Source organism: Sorex araneus, chromosome 2 (genome assembly GCF_027595985.1).
Source record: "Sorex araneus isolate mSorAra2 chromosome 2, mSorAra2.pri, whole genome shotgun sequence".
NCBI lineage: Eukaryota > Metazoa > Chordata > Mammalia > Eulipotyphla > Soricidae > Sorex > Sorex araneus.
The window spans coordinates 103,040,654-103,061,066 of NC_073303.1; the positions used below are offsets into that span (position 1 = coordinate 103,040,654).

At 50.9% G+C, this 20,413-nt stretch overlaps 1 protein-coding gene across 1 annotated transcript; it reads right to left on the reverse strand.

Annotated features, from left to right (window-relative positions):
* Positions 1-8,654: 8,654 nt before the first annotated feature.
* TRIB1 (tribbles pseudokinase 1) lies at positions 8,655-16,615 on the reverse strand. The gene is made up of 3 exons (XM_004607630.2): positions 16,256-16,615; positions 13,812-14,104; positions 8,655-11,115 (listed from the first exon to the last, which is right to left on the reverse strand). Exons 1-3 carry the CDS (start codon positions 16,613-16,615, stop codon positions 10,650-10,652), a joined length of 1,119 nt encoding a protein of 372 aa, XP_004607687.1. The 3' UTR covers positions 8,655-10,649.
* Between the last annotated feature and the right edge of the window lie 3,798 nt (positions 16,616-20,413).

Sequence of the window (20,413 nt, forward strand, 5' to 3'; positions counted from 1 at the left end):
CAAGAAACTGGGGTGTAGATATACAAAATGGAATACTATGCAACTCTAAAAAAAAGTACAAAATCATTTGATTTGCAGCAATATGGATGGAACTCGAGGACATCATCCTGAAGTCAGTCAGAGGAAAGGGACAGAAGCAGCATTATTTCTCTCACATGTGGTATTTAAACATATACAGCAAGATAGCAGCAATAGCAACAAAGATCCAAAGGCAACATAACGGAAGAACTTGATTGAGTTCTCACACAATTGAGTTGTGGGAGGAGGGTGGTTAGGAGTAGGGACTGGGTTCCTTGGGAGAAGGAATAAGTACTTTTGTGATGGATATGGTGTTAGATTTATGTCCATCTGAAACCATTATCAATAGCATTGTAAACTAAATATAACTGAGGACATTGGTGGGGAAAATGTATGCTGGTGGAGGGATGGCTGTTGGAACATTGTAAGACTGAAACCCAGTCATGAACAGCTTTGAAATTGTGTATCTCATGGTGATTCAATAAAAAATCAATCAATTAATTAATTTTTTAATTTAATTAAAATAAAAACTCAGGGACTAGAGTGGGTCGGATGCTTGCCTACACACGGTCAACCTGGATTCAATCCCTGACATCCCATATGGTCCCCCAAGCACCACCAGGGGTTAATCTGAGTGCAGAGCCAGGAGTAAGCCCTGAGCACTTTAGGAGTCATCAAAAAAAAAAATCCCTCAGTTGGTAAAATACCTCAGCAGAAGTGGTCCCCAGGTTCCCCAGTATTCAGCTTGGGAAGTCTAAAATAAAATAAAATAAAATTAAATTAATAAGCCGTGCTGGTCAAATGCTCATCCAGGATTGGGCAAACCAGAGCTCACTCCACGTGGGATCCTGAGCCTATGGTTATTCCCATGGCTCCTCCTCTGTCTCCTGCTGGGCACCCGCCGTCCAGCCAAGCAACCAAGATGCAGTGAGTGTGGTGGGGGTGAGGAGGGTGCCGTCATACTCCTCACATCCTCTTCTCGGGTGAGGACATTGCTCACAGGAACCCAGAGCCCATCCTCTGTCCAGTCGCAGGAAACGCAAGAGGCGCCCAAGGGGCACAGGAGGTGAACGTGTCCCGCCCTGTTCCCTTGTCTCGGCTGGCCTCTGCACCCTGCACTGGCAGTCACTGACTGTGGGCACACGGGAAGGGGATCGTGGCACTTCCTGTGAGAATTCTGACAGGGAGCGCATAGAGGCCCCAGTGTCTTTGTCTTCACGGCCTCTCTGGGCTGACGCCTCGTTGCTCCTGCTCTCTGCCAGTCAGTGAGGCGTGGGGCTGACATTCACGGCTGAGCAGCGCGGGACTGTGGCCACCCAAGATCAATGAACAGATGAGGAAACAGAAGGCTCGCCTTAGTCACCCATGTGAAGGTCAGCCCAGAAGCTGGGCTTTCACTCTCTGTCTCAAGAGAAGTTTCTGACACATTTCATGGAAGCGCTACACGTTCTCCTCCTTTGACTCTGCACACATCTGCCAAGGTGACAGCCAGCGTGCCGGATGGCACAGAGGAAGGGGTGCCAGAGGGGGCAGGACCGGGATGGAGGTGGGAAGGTGGGAGCACCTTGTCTTTGCTGCCATGTAATAGATTTTAGCCTTGATTCCCCTTGGTTGGAAATGGGGACATAGACAAAAATGGTTTGAATTCTTTTTATCTTTTGTGAGTTTGGGTCACACCCTGCAGTGCTCGGGCCTTATTCCTTGGCTCTTGATCAGGGATCACTCTTGATGGTACTCAGGAGACCAGATGAGTGCCAGGGCTTAAACCTGGGTCAAACAAATGCAGGGAAAGCATCTTACTTAACCTCTGTGCCATCTCTCCAGCCCATAGATTTTACTAAAGAAGCTTTTTTTTTCTTTTTGGGTCACACTCGGCAATGCACAGGGTTTACTCCTCGTTTGCACTCAGGAATTACTCCTGGTGGTACTCGAGGGACCATATGGGATGCTGGGAGTCGAACCTGGGTCGGCCACATACAAGGTAAATGCCCTACCCGCTGTGCTATCACTTCAGCCCCTACTAAAGGAACATTTTAAAAATTAGTTTTTTAGTGGCAGGGATCAAACCAGGTCCTGTGAACACAACTCATGCATTTAACAACTGAGTCGTATCCCTGGCCCTCAACTAAACTTTCTATTATAATTTTAGATGTACAAAATGTTGTAGAGAATGTACAAGAAGTTTCCATGTATCCCTCCCTTTCCTCCAAGGTCCTCATTTTCAATGACCAGGGTACATTGGTCACAACATAAAAACCAGCATGCGCACATTATTATTAAATACCAGACTAGTTGGAGTTCCCTCCTCTTCCCACTAAGGTCCTTCTCCTCTATTTCTTTCTTCTTTTGTTGTGGGGCCATTCCCAGCTGCACTCGGGGCTTACAAAACTGTTCTTTGCTCAGAAATCACTGCCAGCAGTGCTTGGGGAACTATGTAGGGTGTCAGGGATCGAACCTGGTCAGCTATGAGCAAAGCAAGCACCTTAGTCCTTGTGCTATCTCTCCCTATCTCTCCAGCCCTAAGGTCTTTTTCTGTTCCAGGATCGCAGATTGCATTTAGAGCTAAATCATTTTAAAGCCTTCCAATTCCAGAAAATCAGGGGGTTAGTCAGCCTTACTGGCAAAGGGCTCCTGGGGTATAGTTAATAAAGGAATGCTAGGCTGTGTGATCTAGGATAAATCACTTTCCTTTTCTGAACTTCAGCCTCTCCATCAATAAAAAGGGGATGATAACAGCTCAGCTTTATAGGAGGTACAGAAAGGTGATCATTTGCTAATCCCTGTGAATGAGGTACTTAGCATGGTTCTAAATACACAGGGAACTTTCCACTGAAAACCCTCAGCAGCAGGAACCACACACTGAAGCCAGTAGCCTGATACTGGCAGAAATCCTCCCAACTAAATGGCAACCAAAAAGATGCCAGGGTGTTGCCAGTTGGGCATGTCAGTTCCCAACTGGTAAGCAAAACGAGGAGAGAGCCAGAGTTCATCGAGCCCAGTTTGGAGTCCCCCCTGCTCCCCTGCACCCCGCACAAGCTGCCTCACCTTCACCTTCTGTGTTTCAGCATCCACAAGAGGCCAGTGGGAACAGATCATTCCGCCTACAGGGCTGCCGAGAAGACAGATTGAGAAACAGACTGTCAAATTGGGTGACATCTTTCTCTATGTTTCCTGGGAGCCACTAGGTGACTAACTGCCATTGGGATCACTTAAGAGCCCACTAAGGGTCAGAGAGATGGTACAGTGGTTAAGGTGCTTGCCTTGCAGGCAGCCGTCCCCAGTTCTATCCCAGTATCCCATATGGTCTACTGAGCATCACCTAGGGTAGCCCCTGATCACAGAGCCAGGAATAAGGTCTGAACATTGCTGGATATTCCCCAAACGCCCTACTACTACACCACACATACACACACACACACACACACACACACACACAATCCACTGAAATCTGATATGGGCTGTTTCCTGGGTTGATAAAGCATTTCAAGCAGGTAAAGTCCTGCTCCTGTTTTTGTTTTTGCTTATGAATGTGTGTGTGTTATTGTTTGTTTTCTCCCAGGGGAGGAGGGGCATGATTAACTAAAGACTTGCCTGCCCTTGCCCAGCCAGTGTCATGTCGAAAGGCCATTTCCATCATCTTAAGTGCCACAGTGCCTTCCTCAGTGGAATGCAGTTCCTCATCACTGCCTCTGCCTGGTTTTAAAAGGAAGCACAGGAGCCGGAGATCGCTCAGGAGGCTTCGCAAAAACATCTAACTTCAATCCCCAGCACCACATGGTTCCCTAGCACTTTTAAAAGCAAACCCCCAGCACCACCTGGCATAATGCCCACCCCATCAAAAAATTAGAAAATGAGGGGCTGGAGCAATAGCACAGCAGGTAGGGCATTGGCCTTGCACGCGGTCAACCCGGGTTCAACTCCCAGCATCCCATATGGTCCCCCAAGCACCACCAGGAGTAACTCCTGAGTGCAGAGCCAGGAGTAACCCCTGTGCATCGCCAGGTGTGACCTAAAAAGCAAAAAAAAAAAAAAATAGAAAATGAAGCACAGTGCTATTCTCTGACAAAGGTGATTACAAGGTCTGTTTTGAGAGGATCAGAAAACAATATTGTTACAGAATGATATGGAAAAGACAGAAGAAATCAGAGTATCACTCCTGTTTAGAGATGAATATATGAGAGCCTGAGTGGCAGACCCCACTTGTTTAAGGTCATATAGCAAAAGGACTTCAGAGCTAAGATATGATCCAGGCACAATATATGACTGAACTCTTTGATGTGTCCTTGGCTCTTTAATTCAAAGGTCCACTAAGTGCTGAGCTACTTAAAAACATCCATCTAGCCATACATCCATCTTCCCAACCTCCCACCATGTATCCATCCACCCACCCACCCATCTATCCATCTATCCACCCATCCATCTATCTAGCCCCCTACCATCCATCCGTCCATCTATCCATCCACCCATCTGTAGGACAACATTGGTTTGTCCTTTCTGCCTTGCCACAGGGAGTTTAGGTTTATTGGGTTACTCCCATCACAGTGCTCCCATTCCTCTGTGTTTACTTGTAACTTCTTTATGCTCTGTTGACTTGTAAATATTGTTTTTCTCTTCTCCTTAAGTCCTTTGCATAGTTAATTCAGAGCAATGTCCTTTTAGTATAGACACAGGAAGACAATTGATGTTATGCTTTTGTAACTTGGGAGTTAATTAACTTTAGATAATATTATCTCCTGGATATCTGTTCTCTCAACTTAAGCCTCAGTTGCCCTTATTTCCTAGCCCCCCAAAAGCAGGATCCCAATGTGGGACTGGATGGACCCAGGGCATGCAGTGAGCTACCCTGGCATCGAAAGGGGCCTGGCCAAAGTGCCATAATGTTTAGCTATAAGTTAAGACATGGTCATGGACAAATTCTGTCATTATCCAAAAAGTAATAACTAGATTCGGACTCTACTAGGGTTAGAAATGGTTAATCTGACCTGAGCACTGTAGTCTTAGTCTGTAGCAAGATGTCTCCAGGAAAGCCACAGCTTAATGTATCTCTTACTGTGTCCATACAAAATAACTAATATTAAGAAGTAGAATTAAGATGTTAATTAATATGCTAATTAAGTTATTGGACTAAGGAGAGGAGAAAAACCCCTAAGTGGTATTTTACCCTTGAGTTGAAGGGCTTTCATATGTTGATTTTGCTACTGAATGAAGGGGGTGGTGACTGCCCCCAGTGCAAGATTTGGGGAGAGAAAGAAAGAGGCCAGGGCAGCAAGATGGAATGTGGAGAGAGTAGCAAGGGGTGCAGAGGGAGAAGGATATAGGGGAATATTGCAGGAGCAGGCTCGTGGAGAGACAAGAGACCTGGCTGTGAGAGGGAGTGCAGAGAGATGAGCAGGAGAGACAGAAGAAGACGGGAATGAGGGGCAGTGTGAGACTAGAAGGGGGAGCTTATTGAGACTGGAACAGGTGCGTGGGGAGAATGAAATAAACAGCAACTGATCATCAACTAGCTTAGTGACCTCATTTCCTTCGTCTGCCATGGGCTGCCCTGGGTGGGGAAGAAGGCTGAGACCACCGAATGCAGGCGGTGAGAGGTAGAGCCACTGGGACTTTTCCTAGCCGCCCTGGAGATTACACACCCATCCATCCATCTATCCATTCAACCATCCATCCATCTATCCACCCATTCACCCATGCTTCCATTCACCCACCTATTCATCCATACATCCACTTATCTATTTAATCACGCATCTACTTATTCACCCTTTAATCCACTCCCTCATTTGCCCGTCCATCCATTCACTCATCTATCACTCATCCATCCATCCACCCATCTATCTACTCAGTCACTTGTCTAGCTATTCATCCATTCAACCACCTGCCTAGCTACCCAATAATTCACCCATTTATCTATCTACCCATCCATCCACACATTCAACCACTCACACACCATCTACCCACCGCCCATTCATCCATCCACTCATCCATCCATGTTAGCATCAGACACTTGCCTTGTGGTAGGCAAGTGTGCTAGACTCTGAAACTGAGAAGCACATATCTGTCAGTCTCTGATATCATGCTACTTTCCATTCAGTAAAGAAAACCTGAGTCTAGGGACTGGAGCGATAGCACAGCGGGTAGGGGGTTTGCCTTGCATGTGGCCGACCCAGGTTTGATTCCCAGCATTTTATATGGCCCCCTGAGCACTGCCAGGAGTGATTCCTGAGTGCATGAGCCAGGAGTAAACCCTGAGCATCACCAGGTGTTACCCAAAAAGAGAAAGAAAGAAAGAAAGAAAGAAAGAAAGAAAGAAAGAAAGAAAGAAAGAAAGAAAGAAAGAAAGAAAGAAAGAAAGAAAGAAAGAAAGAGAGAGAGAGAGAAAGAAAGAAAGAAAGAAAGAAAGAAAGAAAGAAAGAAAGAAAGAAAGAAAGAAAGAAAGAAAGAAAGGAAGGAAGGAAGGAAGGAAGGAAGGAAGGAAGGAAGGAAGGAAGGAAGGAAGGAAGGAAGGAAGGAAGGAAGGAAGGAAGGAAGGAAGAGAAAACCTGAGTTTCAGACACCTGTTTTCCAAAGATCTCCTGCGAACTATGGCACATGGTAGATCTACAACAAACCCTGACTGAGTAATGTATCTCTCACCTTCAGCGATGCATCCACCTTTATTGCTGATCTTCTAGATCATGTTGAAGATGTGTATGGGACTAAATACTCATAATTTGTATTTGTATCGAACCACCTTCTCCAATTATCATTTCTACCAGAAGACTTTGCTGCAACTGAGTACACTACAACACATAGGACAAGGAGCGCAAAGTCCCAGGTTCATGTCCTGGCTCTGAGCAGCTTACTCCCGAGTGGGCACTGAAAGATACTTGAGTCTCACTTCTCTCATTTATAAAACGAAGCAAGTAATAATTGGACTTTTCTATTGAACTCAAGTGAACATAAAAGGAAAGATAACAGGAAGGAGAGAGATTTGTAGAGAGAGTGAAACTTCTAGAAAGTATCATATAAATAAGTGTAAAAAGATACTGAGATATTACTTGAACCCTGTGTCCAAATGATAAGGACACAAGGGACAAGAAAATCAATTGGCTTTGTCACTGGAACTCTGCACACTCACACCAATTGTCTATAATGTAACTGGTTGCGATTGCCCCAGATTTGTTCCAACCTTTGAAGAGATTAAATTTATGGATTTGTGGCATCACATGTCATCACAGCCAATCCTGACCCACATTTCTCTCTACTTGGTGCATGTAACAACAGTACAAAGAGGTGTTGTAACCTTAATTGCTTGCAATGTGTTTTGAAATCCTGAGATTAAAAAGCTCGGTGAAGTCCAAAGTATTAGCCTTAGCTTTCTGTAATGCCTAAGGAGGGAGGCTGAGCCTTGTTGGGCTTTTTGGAGCTGGAAGGACACCACAATGTCTGCTCTGAGCCCCCAGGAACTTGGGGGCTTAAGGGTTCTTCTCATTCTCTTCATGAGATGGCCATAGACCCACCCCTTAACCCCTGCTTCCTAGAGACTAAGCAACGTGAGAATTTAGCTGTCTCCCATGTTGCCTCAGATGTTTTTCCAATTGCTTCTCTGAAGTTCCTGGGTCACACAGCCAGAACTGCTCTGGCCTGAGTGTCATAGGCTTGCTTTCCTGGGTGATCTCAGCCTGAGAGTAGGAAAGAGCTTGTGTCATTTGTCATTTCTATATGCCTCTTCATTTCCGTTCAGAGCTGATGGCTTGGTCCTTATTCTAAGGTTTGCCAAACTCAAGTCTCTCTCCTTGGGAACGCTCAAAAGGGGTCAAGTCAGGGACTGGGAGGGGAAGGCGCTCCTGGCAGTGTATGGGCTTCCTGTTTCTTTTCCCTTTTGCTCTCACAGGATAAACCAGGAGGTTCATTTATGGAAATTCAGACCAATCCACAAACAGGTGGTGGTGGGGGGATTCCAGTAGGTTTGCTACACTTCACAAGGTAACCTCAAAAAAAAATCACCCGGGGATGCTAATTTGCTTCATTGTAGTAGATTCTGAACCAGTAAAGCTCTAAGTCTAATTAAATCAAAATTCTCTTTCTTTACCTTTGTGATTCAAAATAATGTAGTTTCAGTGTTCCTTTTGTTTCCATTTTTACACTTCCAAGGAAGAAAAAAGGAAATGCTCCATTAGTCATTTTAATTAAGTCTAATGGGAAGGGGGTGGTGTTCTCCATGGGAAGCCTGGGATGCCTTGGGGGATATATAAGGGCCTAGAACATTCTAACAGAACTCCTGTGTACATTTTTCTGAGCTAGAGTCATAGTTTTCATCAAATTCTCTAGGGATCTGAAAAAAAAAAAAAAAAACACCCGAAGCCAGAGGGATTCCTACAACTTGAGGCTTATTTATTTCTGCTCCTCGCCAACATTCTCTTCTCAGAATTCAACCCACCCGATTTCTCTAGTGGGGCTTCACACCCACCAACATGAATCTGCCCACTTCAATGACCAAAGTAAAGGCGTTCAGATTTGTCAAAGGTCACACATCACAGACAACATCTGTTTACTCCCCCCCAACCCCCCCCCACATGAGACGCCAGGCCCCGAGGCCAGAGACCTTTGCATCCCTGGCCTGAAATTGCAAAAGGCAAAGGCAGACGGGACATAGGCCTATTTACGAAACCAGATTTATTAAAATTTCTCTACAAGTCAGAAACAGCTGTCTCACTGTTCACATATATACACATGTACAGGACGATCTAGTGTTTCCAGCTTTCCTGGCAGAAGCCCCAACCGGCCCGGAGTCCTCAGCCGGCTCTTGTATCACAGATACGCTGCGAGGCAGCCCTCAGAGCATGAGGGCCACAGAAGCCTCTGTCCTCGCTCTTCCGAGTCCCGGGATTCAGTCCAGGTAATATTGCCGATAATCATTCACATTTCACGTGGTCTAAGACACGCAGGTTATTCAGACAGACACAGACAACAAAACAAGCCTCAGAGTCAAAACAACAAATAAAAACAACAGACGTTATGTATAAAAGATAAAATATAGGTACAAAGTACACAGTACGTGAGGTATACACGGCATTCTCACAATGCATATTAGCAGTTTGCTTAGGCATAGCCCTTAAAGATGACTGCCGGTGGTTTTTGTATAGTTGGTTTTTTTTTTTCGTTTGTTTTCGTATTTTTGTGCCTTTTCGCAAAATACAGTATGTTTGGATTACCCGTTTCACCACCTGGTTCAGTACTGTCCCAGACATTGATATTTCACCTGTACTGATGATTTCTTCTTCTTTTTTTTTTTTAATGCAAGTCTCTGTGAAGCGCTACCCTTTGTAGGTAGCAAATATCCATCTCAGGACGTGTTCATGGAGAGGCTGGGTTCCTGCCTGTGAAAGCGGCAGATAAATGGATTTCTGTGTGGCAAGGAGGCAAAAGATGAGAGAAGGTGGACTTGGATGACTTTTGTAGTTCCTTCTGACTTTTAAGAGGTGGGACTTCCTATTTTAGATGCTGATGAGTATGGATGCATTCATAAACCGAACCACAACTGAAACATCACCCAGTCCATCATGCAAAATGGCAGGTGCACACATAATGGCTGACACAGACCTTTTCCATCCGGGGGTTAGAGTAAAACTAAGACTATCCAAAAATTCACTTTTAGACAATCTCCCTATTTTTCTTCTCCTTGACCAACTTAAACTTACTCCACTCTGAGATGATCCTGGGGGCGGGGGGGGGGGGGCGGGCAGAAGGGGAAGGTAGGAAAGAGAAAAGTCCAGGATAAAAGCAAACATATTTGAGGGGAACTGAAAAAGCGAAGTGGGTTTCCAAATGCTCGAATTATTTCCAAAAAATCTGCAGTCTCTGTGTGAGCTCAGAGTTCTGAAATCAAGGCAGGAGTTCAAACCTTTTGTGATCATTTTTCCACGCACAGTTAGCTGAAAACTGCTTTTTCTTTAAGTTAAGGGTTAGGGGGGTGTGGATTTCAAAGTCAAGGTCAGGAAGAAGGCCTTAGTGCATGAGGTTTTGGCAGGAATTGGAAGAAAGTCTAGGTTCATAGTTCAGGCAGGATCCTATGCGCCTGACACAATCTGCTCCCAAATGAAGCATCTCAGGTTAAAGCGGGTGTGAAGGAAGAGAGTTAAACCAAACTCCCCCCAGGGAACTATCCAATCTAGAAGCCAGGGTAGCAAAAGTTAGCTACCGACGATGAATTTGAAAACGGCAGGTTTATTGGCCCAAATCATTTCACCCTGTCAAACTGAGCGGTTACTGCCCCCAATGCCATTGTGTGTGGCGCACTTCCTCTCCCTTTAGAAGATTCGAGTTCATGTCATTTGACTACAAGGTGTAGGATTTTCCATACTCTCTGCCACCTTTGAAAGATGCCTACACACCCTCCCCACAAATGTGACCGGTGAGAGTTGATGAGGGTTCCGGGAAGTGGAAAAATGTTTTTCCCTCCTCGAAGAGTGCAGGTGGTTCCGATCTATCAAGTCAGGCATCCGCACACCCGAGAAGGGGGGGGACCGCGCTGCCTTGGCGGCTCCTATCACGCCATCGTGCCTCTGGCTGGCACCACGCCGAAAAGTCTGTCCATCTTTAGAAATGGAAATGCCATGTGTGAGAATTATGAGGTTTCTGAGGTTTGGGGATTAGCAGAAGAAGGAACTAATGTCATGGTCTTCCTGACACTCTGGAACAATCTGGTCTGCAGTTCCCATTTCTGAATCTGCGTAGCCCAGTTCTAAGACAGACTCAAACCAGGGATGGAGCAAAATCTCCGGAGCTGTGAGTCTCTCTGAAGGTTCCCGTCTCAGCAGGCTGCGGATGAGGCACCTGGCTTTGGGGGAAATGTGGTCAGGAATGCAGAACTGTCCGCGCCGGATTTTGGAGAACAGGGCACTGGGGTCTGAGTCATGGAAGGGGTATCGTCCCACCAAAAGGGTGTAGAGCATCACCCCCAGGCTCCAAACATCCGCTGCCTTTCCCGAGTAGGTGCCGGTGGTGTTCAGGATCTCGGGGCTCACGTAGGCAGGACAGCCATGTTTGTCTGAAAGGGCATCGTCCTCGCCCTTGATGATGTGTGTGTCTTCTAGACTTTCGAGTCGGAGCTGGGTCCTACAGAGAGGAAGAAGAGCAGTCATGAGTTTCAGGGGAGCTGCTCTGGGGAGCAAGGCTTTCCCAAGCACAGCCGCCCTGTGAACCCCAAGCTCCCGGAATGTCATTTACCCCTTAGTCCAGTCAGCAGGGCCCTGCCACCTCCCGGACTTGGGATTTCAAAACCAATACAAACTGCAATAAACGTTTGCAAAGCATCAAGAGGACGTCTGGGGTGGAGGGTATGATGCAAAGCCCCACATACCCTTCGTGATAGCAGAGCTGGTAAGAGATATCCTAATAGGGATTACACAATTTGCAGAGCTCACGGGCAGGAGTGGGAGCTTGTCTTGGGGGGAATGGCTGACATTTTTTTCTAGAAAAGTCAGGGAAGAAGCTGGGCTTTCCTGCTTTGTCAGAGGGGGCCTAGGCGACCTAGTAGTTCATCCCCTCCTTGTCAGGTCACTGATTCAGCCAGCTGCTACCCTGCTTCGCATTACAGAAGTGGGGCACCTCATCATGCAGGGGTTTGTGAGCGCTGCTGCTCCCAGACCGACATAAAGCGGGAACAGTCCCAAAGAGGGAACAGTTCCCCGGATGGGGCAATGGCAGTGGCAACTGCAACGGGAAAGGAGTAAGGAATGTTGACTGCATGCTTGGGGTGCAGAAGCAGCTGATGGTTCTGAAGGATGCAGATACCCTACTACAATGACATAGTTGCACAGTCCCATACAAACACACACACCATTGGCTTGCATAGGCCCCCTCCCTCTGTGGAGGTTAACCTGCTCAGGTACACCTTCCCCCTCCCCCCACACACGCGTGCACACACGCACACATGCATGCACACGCAGACTCTGGCATTAGCCCATTCACACCTGCACCTATTTACACTCCATGGGTACAATGAATGTCTGACAACTCTCTAGTCCCAGGCTTTCTTCAGAAGCTGCAAGAGGTTCCTATTCACATCCTGTCACTCAAGTGTCTTGTATTCCCCAATGCCCAGAGGACGTGGATTATATCCAGGGGCAGCTTCTCCCTGCTTCTCTCAAACAGCTGGATTTCAGTAAATCACTGGGGAAGTTAAATGCAAGCGTTTGGTCCTGACTAATGGGTCAATTCCTTTTCCTCTCAGAGGTCTGCTGTTGGTGGCTGTTTCAGGACATTTTTTTTTCCCCTTCCTGCCTTCCTGTTCCCTGGAGTGTAGGATACATGTGCTAACTTCAGTATGTCCTCAGCATGACCTCCCTGTCGTTATGTAAAATACCCATTGGTTCTGTAAACGGAAAATATGACTCAACCCACACGGCCTGCCCCTGATTGGCTGCTGTAGTACTGAAAGCCTGCACCTGTGCCGTCAGCCTGCCATTGCTTAACCCTCGGGTTGCCAAACCCCCTGCACATGACATTTGCCTGTGCAATGTGGATTTCAAAAGCTGGTAAGGAGGTGTGTAAGGCATGTTTCAGAAAATACATCACCCTAGCAAAGTAGCATGTTCCAGGAATTGGAAACGTCTTCATTGCAAACACTCTGCTTTTCTTTGCTAATCAGTGTGTTTCAATCATTATTGCAAGGTCAGATACAAGTGAGGCCTCTCTGGTAACCCAACCCTATGCTTTTTCATGTGATCTCCAGTTCAGGGGGGAAATCAGCAGCTGAAAAGGTGAGGGGGGAATGCATAGTGGAGCATGAATGGCTACAATAATAAGGAGGTAACCAAATAACCAAATAATAACCCAAAAAAAGGAGGTTCACACCCACCTCTACAATTCTCTCACAGTATTATTGCTTTTGGGCTTTCCTCAAGGAATGTGAGGTAACGTTTGAGCCATGAAGAGAGATAGCTTAATGGACTAAGCTCATACAAAGCATGCTTTGCTCATGGAAGGGTCTGATTGAATCCCTGCATGATCTCCTGTGCACTGCCAGAAGGGACCCCCACCCAATTCTCTCCAGCAGAAAGCTAGAAGCAGCCCCCATGTACCGCTAGGGGTAACCCCCAAACTTAAACAATGAAATTAAAAACAGGGACGGTGTACCTCTCCCACATTCTCTTGTCTAAAACCTCCACTCTGAGCCTTAATGTCTCCTGAGCCTCTTATCAGGCTCATCTTGTCCTTTATGAGTTAGGCTGTGCTCTATATTTAGCAACCAATTCCAGCCAACTTCCATTTATTATTTAACGGCGCTATTTTGTGACAATGGATCCAAAGGAGATGCCTAAAAAGTATGGAAGCAACATTTGAGGAGGGGGGGGCGGAATCAGTATGGGGGAAAGAGGGTGGATTCTGCACCTAAAACAGTTCTGAGATCCCTTCTAGGGCTGGGACAAGGACTTGGAGACATCCACTGAAGTTACAGGGGGGGCACGGCAGGATGCCCCAGAGCTGAGCTTTCAGCCAGCACAGGGGGGTACACCTTGGCTGACCCTGAGGTGCAAGTAGGGAGGGAAGCCTGTGTGCAAGTAATCCTGGGTATCCTGGTGGCCCTGCAGCACCCCACAGATGCACCAAAGGTACCTCCCGCAGACCCCATCGGCAGAACCATGCCACCTCAGCGGAGGCTCCCCTAGAACAAAACTTCTCCACCCTGCATCTGGGCATGAGCACTGAGCATTGAGCCTGTGAGCAACCCCACGCACCCCAAAGTGCGGGAACTGCACCCGTACCGCTGGTGCCTAGCGGCCACAGTAAGAACTGGGCAAGCTGCTCACCTCTCCTCTGTGGAGAAGACGAACTTCCTGAGCTTCAGGTCCCCCAGCACAATGGCCGACTGGTGGCAGTGGGCAACGGCAGACACAATCTGCTTGAAGAGCCGGGCAGCCTCCTCCTCCCGCAGCCTCTTCCGGCTCCGCACATACGAGTGCATGTCCCCAAAGTCCCTCTCAAAGAACACGTAGGCCTTGGTCTCCCCCAGGATCACTTCCACGATGCCCGTGATATTCCGGTGTGACGGCAGCTGGATGTAAGGCCTGATTTTGTCTTGGTAGTGTTTAATGGGAAACACCTGCAAAGACAGAGGGACCCGGTGAGGGGGCGTGGGTGAGAAAAGCAGGGGCCACCTCCCAAATCTGGGGGCTTTGTCCTGACGGGAAGCCTCCCTTCATTTCCCCCCGCAACCCCTTCTTCCTGTCCCTCTCCGCTTAGGCAGCCCGGCGGCCCCTAACACTCCAGTCCCCAAACGAGCAACATGAAGCAAAGCGTGCAAAAGGCTGCCATAGACACGGCGTGTGAGAATTGTCTCCTGTGCAGAGGTTCCGTCTTCTTGGAGGTCATCAGCTCAGAGAGCAAAGCCCCCCACCCCCAAACCCCCCCCCCTTTTCTCCTCCCAGGCCCTGTCTTGTTGATACACAAGGCTGTGGTGAGTGAAGAGGCTGCTGACAGAAGGTGTGTGTCTGCCCTTCCCCTCCCTGAGCTGAGTCGGCCTAGAAATGCATGACTTCCTGCGGGGGCCCAAGTCCTGAGCAGGGAATGAGCACAGAATGTGGTGATCCTGAACAAGGGGCCAGAGAACATGCAGATCTGTCATCCGTCAGAAAGGAACAGATGACTGGGACAGAGACGCTGACGACTCAGCCCCCAGCAGCCTGCCTCCCCTCCCCCCACCTCCCGGTCTGACTCAGGTGCAAGGCTCCACAGTCAATGTCCTCTCACCAGTCGCTGGGACTGGGCCAGAGTGTTTGCCTGTTTCGGTAAGCCCCCCCCCCCACCGCAACCCCCCCACCTCCAACACACACTTCCCACCACCCACCCGGGGAATCCTCTAGTGTCTCCTGCGAGCAGCTCAATGGTCTCTTTAAGGGCCTTTTGTTTAGTCCAGTTACTCATATCCTAGACTCAACTGGAAACGGTGACACATGGGTTGTCACCATCTGGATTCAGCTATTATCTGCTCGGAGGAACTGGAAGGGGTTGCACAACGGCCAGACCCAGCCCACCTCTGAGGACTGGCTGCTCCGGCACCAGCTAGAATAATCGCCCCCTCGCCTCGCTCCCTTCCCAGCTCAACCCCCCCACCTCCCCGCACACACACACCCAGGACCGAGGCTCCTCCCTTCCCCGAAAAGCCCCTAACCCCGGGCTCCCAGAAGAGTCCCCCTTCCACACACCCCGGCCCCACGCCCTCTGGGTTCCGCCGCATGTCACCCAGGTTAGGACAGTAGGTGGCAGCAGCAAGCTCAGAGACCAGGATTGGGGGTGCTCAGGTGAAGCGCAGGCAACCCCAGACTTTAACCGAGGATGACCCTATCTTGGAGGTGAGCAGGGGCCACCCCCAGGCTTATGGGGATGTCTGAGATGCTGGAGGGAATTCACTGTTAGCGAAGGGTGGGCTGTGGGAACACCGTGCGTCTCCCGCCCCGTTCCAAGGCGTTCTCCCTCCAGGATGCGATTCCGTCAGTTCGGAAGGAAATCGCTGGCCGGGAGCTACAGGCATGAATGAGAGAGCGCCTAGCTCGGAAAGACTCGACCACACGCTCACTTCTTCAACATTACGTCCTGCCACCCCCACCCCGCCCGGCCGGAAGACCACCCACCCTACTCAATCTGCTCTTGTTAGGGAGGACGACTCGGTAGGGAGTGCGATTCCGGCGCGGGGCGCAACCGGAATCCCCAAGATCCGGGCGGCCCCACATTTATTTAACAGGGTCTTCCCACCCCGTCACCACCCACAGCCGTGCCCGGGGTATCCTGCGTTCCGCGGGCAAGAAGCTCCCAGCTGCTCCCGGCTCCAAAGACGCTCCTATTCCAGAGCCAGGGGGTGGAGGAGCGAGGAACAGGAGAGAAGGTTGGAAAGGCACGACCCTGGGATCCATTTCAATTCCACAACTTATATGGAACGCCACGCGCTCCGCCGAGCGCAAAGGAAATAACATGGAGAGAATGCAAGTGAGCCTTGCACGGCCTCGAGACCGCCGAGCCCTCGGCATTTCCCGCGGTCGGAAACCGTACAAGCCCCCTCAAAGGGGAAACATGCCCAAACGCCGCCTTACCCCGCTTAACCCCGTTCTGCGCCTGCACGAGCGTTGGAAGGGAGGCACCTGTATACCCCCAGCTCCGACGCCGATGAGCACTTTACTAAAAGCCACCGCGCCCCCCTTTAAGTCCCCACCACCACCCCATCCGGTCCGGTCCAGGCTCCCGAGCCCGCGGCGCCTACCTTGCAGCGCAGCTCCCGGCCGGTGTGGATGCACAGCGCCCGAGACACATGTTCGCGCTCGGCCAGAGGCAGCAGCAGGTAGTCGGCGATGCGGCTGGGCCCCGGCGCGCTCCCAGAGCTGCCTCCGGCCCCCGGAGCGGCGGGAGGGGGCTGCGGGCTGCAGGGCGAGCCAGGGGGGCTGAGGTAGTCCGGGGGGGTCGTGCACTCCGAGAGGCGCGGGCACTTGGCGGCCACGGCCGCCGAATCGTCCGCGTCCAGCAGTCGTTTAGCCGGGGCGCCCCGGGCGGCCGGGAGCAGCAAGGCCTGGCCACGGGGTTGCGAGGCGCCGCTCATGGCAGAGCGCAGGGGACCGACCCGCATCCCGTCCCGGGGCGGGACGGCCCCGGTTTTGTAGGTCCTGGGTCGGCGCAGAAAGGCGCTGCGGGATCGGAGCGGAACCGTAACTAATTCCAGTCGGCGGGATGGAGTTTTGCAAAGGCGTTGGGCTCGGCCCCCCACCCGCGAGGGGCGCAGAGCAGCTCGCAGACGCTAGTTGCACGCGGAGATCTCGCTGGCCGCGCGTCCGGAAGGCAGAGGCGGGCTCGGGTCCCCGGACCCCGCCAGGCACCGGCTTGGCGCGTCTCGCCAGCGGGCGACCGCCGCTATTGTTGTCGACGCTGCCCGGACAATCCGCGAAGCCAGAGGCGGCGTCGGCTGGCGTTCCCGGGATCCGGAGGCGCGCGAGGGCAGGATCCAGCGGGCTCGGCAGAGACGCCGAGCAAATAATGCACTTCCCAAAGCAAGAAGAATCGGAGAGCAAGCCCGAGCAACTTTTCCGCGGTGCTCAGGCTCCTGCGCGCTCCTGGACGCTCCGGCGTCTGAGTGCGTGCGTGTCCGTGTGCGAGCGGGCGAGACGCGCTCGGAGAGAGTGACTGAGTGTGAGTGAGTGTGTGCGCCACACCGATCCCGGCCAGTGCACTCCTTCTTCTCCTTTTCCTCCACCTCCTCCGCCTCCTGGTGACTCACGCTGTATACACACACACACTCACAGGCCGGGCTGTGTAAACAGTTGGGAAGCCGGGTTGTGCAATGAGGTGGCTGCCAGGACTCGGGCCCTGTAGCCCGGCGAGCAGTCACCGGAGCGGGAGGGAAGGGTAGAGGTGGGGCTGAAGGGGGGCCCGGGCGGGGGGGGGGGGCGGTCAGGGGAGGTGGAGCCGGGGCGACTAGGGCGAGGACTGCAGCGGGAGGGCTAAGGGATGCTTTGGGCGGTGCGCGCTCCGGCGCAGGAGGTGCGTCCCGAGCCGGCTGCAGCGCGCGCACACGGCCCCCCCGGGCTAGGCTTGGGCAGGAGGTGGTGCGCGCCCTCCGGCAGACCCCGGCTCCGGGCTGGAAGCGGAGGAGGGGGCGGAGGGAAAGTTCCCGTGACGTCAGGGGCTCCGGGGAAGTGGGCGGGTGGGGCGGGGCCTCGGGGCGGGGCGAGCGCTGATTGGTGCGCGCGCCCCATTCACACCGAGCACAATGGGACTGCGGGCGCGCGCACCCAAAGCTCCGGGCTCCCGCCGCTGCCCGGCGGGGACGCCTTTCGCCCCGGGGATTCCCCCCCTACCCATCCCTGGCCCAGCCCCTCTCGCCCAGCCCCTTGGCCGGAACCCTGCGCACCGCCGAGGTCCGGCTGCAGCCGGCGGAAGCGAGTGGGAACGGGAGGGGGAGAGGGAAGGTGATGAATTCCAGAATCAGTCATTCACCCCCACGCCATAGTTCCGGGGAAGACCTGTGCGTGGTTGTGGATGTGGCTTTTTTTTTTTTTCTTTTCCTGCCCCCCTCCCAGCTCTAATCCCCAGCGTCTGTTCGCTTCCACAAATAGAACCTTCTGTTGGATGGAATAAAAGCAAACACAGGGCCTTCTGCGCTGCCTCCACCTCCACGCCCCTCCCGCGCCTGCCACCCGCCCGGATTGCACGGAAATAGCTGCTCCAGGCTCCCCGGCCGCCCCTTCGCGGTGACTCGCTGAAGGAGCTTCCTGAGCCCGGGCTGGTGGGAAACAAAGGATGTGGAGAGCGGGCGGAAGGGGCCCACGTGGCTGCCACCTGATTCCTGCCCACCTCCTCCGCGGTTCCACACGCCCTGTAGAGTCTGCGCCCCCGGCGCCAGTGCGGGCCGTGGAGTGAAACGAGCAGGGAGAATGGAAACCATTGCGGCCACAGACCGCCGGGATGCTGCTTACACCGAAGGCGCCGGCCACATCAGGTGTGTGCATTCGTGCCACGTGATGCGGAGGACCATTGCCAGACTGCACAGCTTCAAATTTGTCCGGGGGTTTTTGTTTGTTGTCTTTCATGAGAGAACCAGATCAGTTTCTGGGAGCAGGGAGGACACGCAGCAGAGAAAACTAGTATCAGAGCGTCCCTGGCTTCTGCTGAAGACTTCATGTTCCAAAACCAGGTCGAACCCCAAGCATAAATTGTCTACTATGAAAAAACAAAATCTCCATCCAGTCACCTAATTAAGCATTTACTAACGGCGAGACACTGGGGATTAGAAGATGGAAATTGATATTAATTATAGCTAACATTCAATGATATCTGTGCCAGGCACTTCGTACACACTGTTCCACTTCATGCACTTCATGGAGTTATTACTATTATTTTTTATTATTATTGCCTCCACGGCGGGTAGGACATTTGCCTCGCACGCGGTCGACCCGGGTTCGATTCCTCCGTCCCTCTCGGAGAGCCCAGTAAGCTACCGAGAGTTTTGCACCTGCACGGCAGAGCCTGGCAAGCTGCCGTGGCATAGTAGATATGCCAAAAACAGTAACAAGTCTCACAATGGAGATGTTACTGGTGCCTGCTCGAGCAAATCCATGAGGAACAGGAAGACCGTGCTACTGTGCTCCTACTGCCTCCTTGCACAGAGCAGGAAACCCCCCTCCCAGCAACCCTCAAAAAAAAAGCCAAACAGGGCCCAAGGGTAACTCCAGTGGCAGAATACACAAGTTGTATGTGGGAGGCCCTGAGCTCATGCCCAGGAGCACAAGGTGCCCCAAGCACCTCTGGGTGTGGCCCTGATCCCGCTTTCCCTGCCCTACAGCACTACCAGGTTGAGCACAGAATTGTCAGGCCTGGACCACTGAGTCAAGTAGCAGGGGCAGTGCCCCAGCCCTGGCCCCACCAGCACCCCGCAACGTGACTCCTGTTTATTTGTTCATTTGTTGTTAAGTAAACCCACATATCCTCAGGCCCTCTGAACCCCAGGTCAGGTTGGCCAAGAATCTGCTGGGTGGAGGGCCAGAGAGACAGTGGAGTGGGGAAGGCTCTTGCCTTGCATAGGGCTGACTGGGGTTCGAGCCCCACCACTTCAGGTGGAAGCCCTGAGCACAGAACAGGAGCAAGCCCTGAATATTGCCAGGCATGGCCCCAAAGCAAAAGACCCAACCCAACTGAAATAAATATAAACATCTTGACAGGGATAATGGGCATTTAAAAAAAAAAAACTAAAAAATAATAAGACCATAGTAGAAAATGAGAAGTGTTAGGTGAAAAAATCTATCACCCCATTTTGAAAACACAAGGCATGAGGTTATAGAGGAATTATGTTTGAGTCACAAGACAGAAAGAATATCAAGATGCTCAGAGCAGAGGTTGAAGAGTGGAGTTTACTGGGGGATGTTAAGAAACAGCTCTCCTTACATTTAAGATCTAGCTTTCTCTTACTAACATTTTATATTAGCCTTTTTTTTTTTTTTTGGTTTTTGGGTCACACTGGCGATGCACAGGGGTTACTCCTGGCTCATGCACTCAGGAATTACTCCTGGTGGTGCTCGGGGAACCATATGGGATGCTGGGAATCGAACCTGGGTCAGCTGAGTCCAAGACAAACACCCTACCCACTGTGCTATTATTGCTCCAGCCCCTTAGCCTTTCTTTTTTTCCTTCTTCCTTCCTTCCTCCTTTCTTCTTTCCTCCGTCCCATCTTCCCTCACTCTCCTTCTTCCTTCCTTCCTTTCTTTTCTTCTTTCTCTTTCTTTCCTTCTTTCTTTCTTTCTTTCTTTCTTTCTTTCTTTCTTTCTTTCTTTCTTTCTTTCTTTCTTTCTTTCCTTCTGTTTTTCCTTCCTCTGTTCCTTTCTTTTCTTTCCTGGCAAGCTACTGTGGCGTATTCGATATGTCAAAAACAGTAACA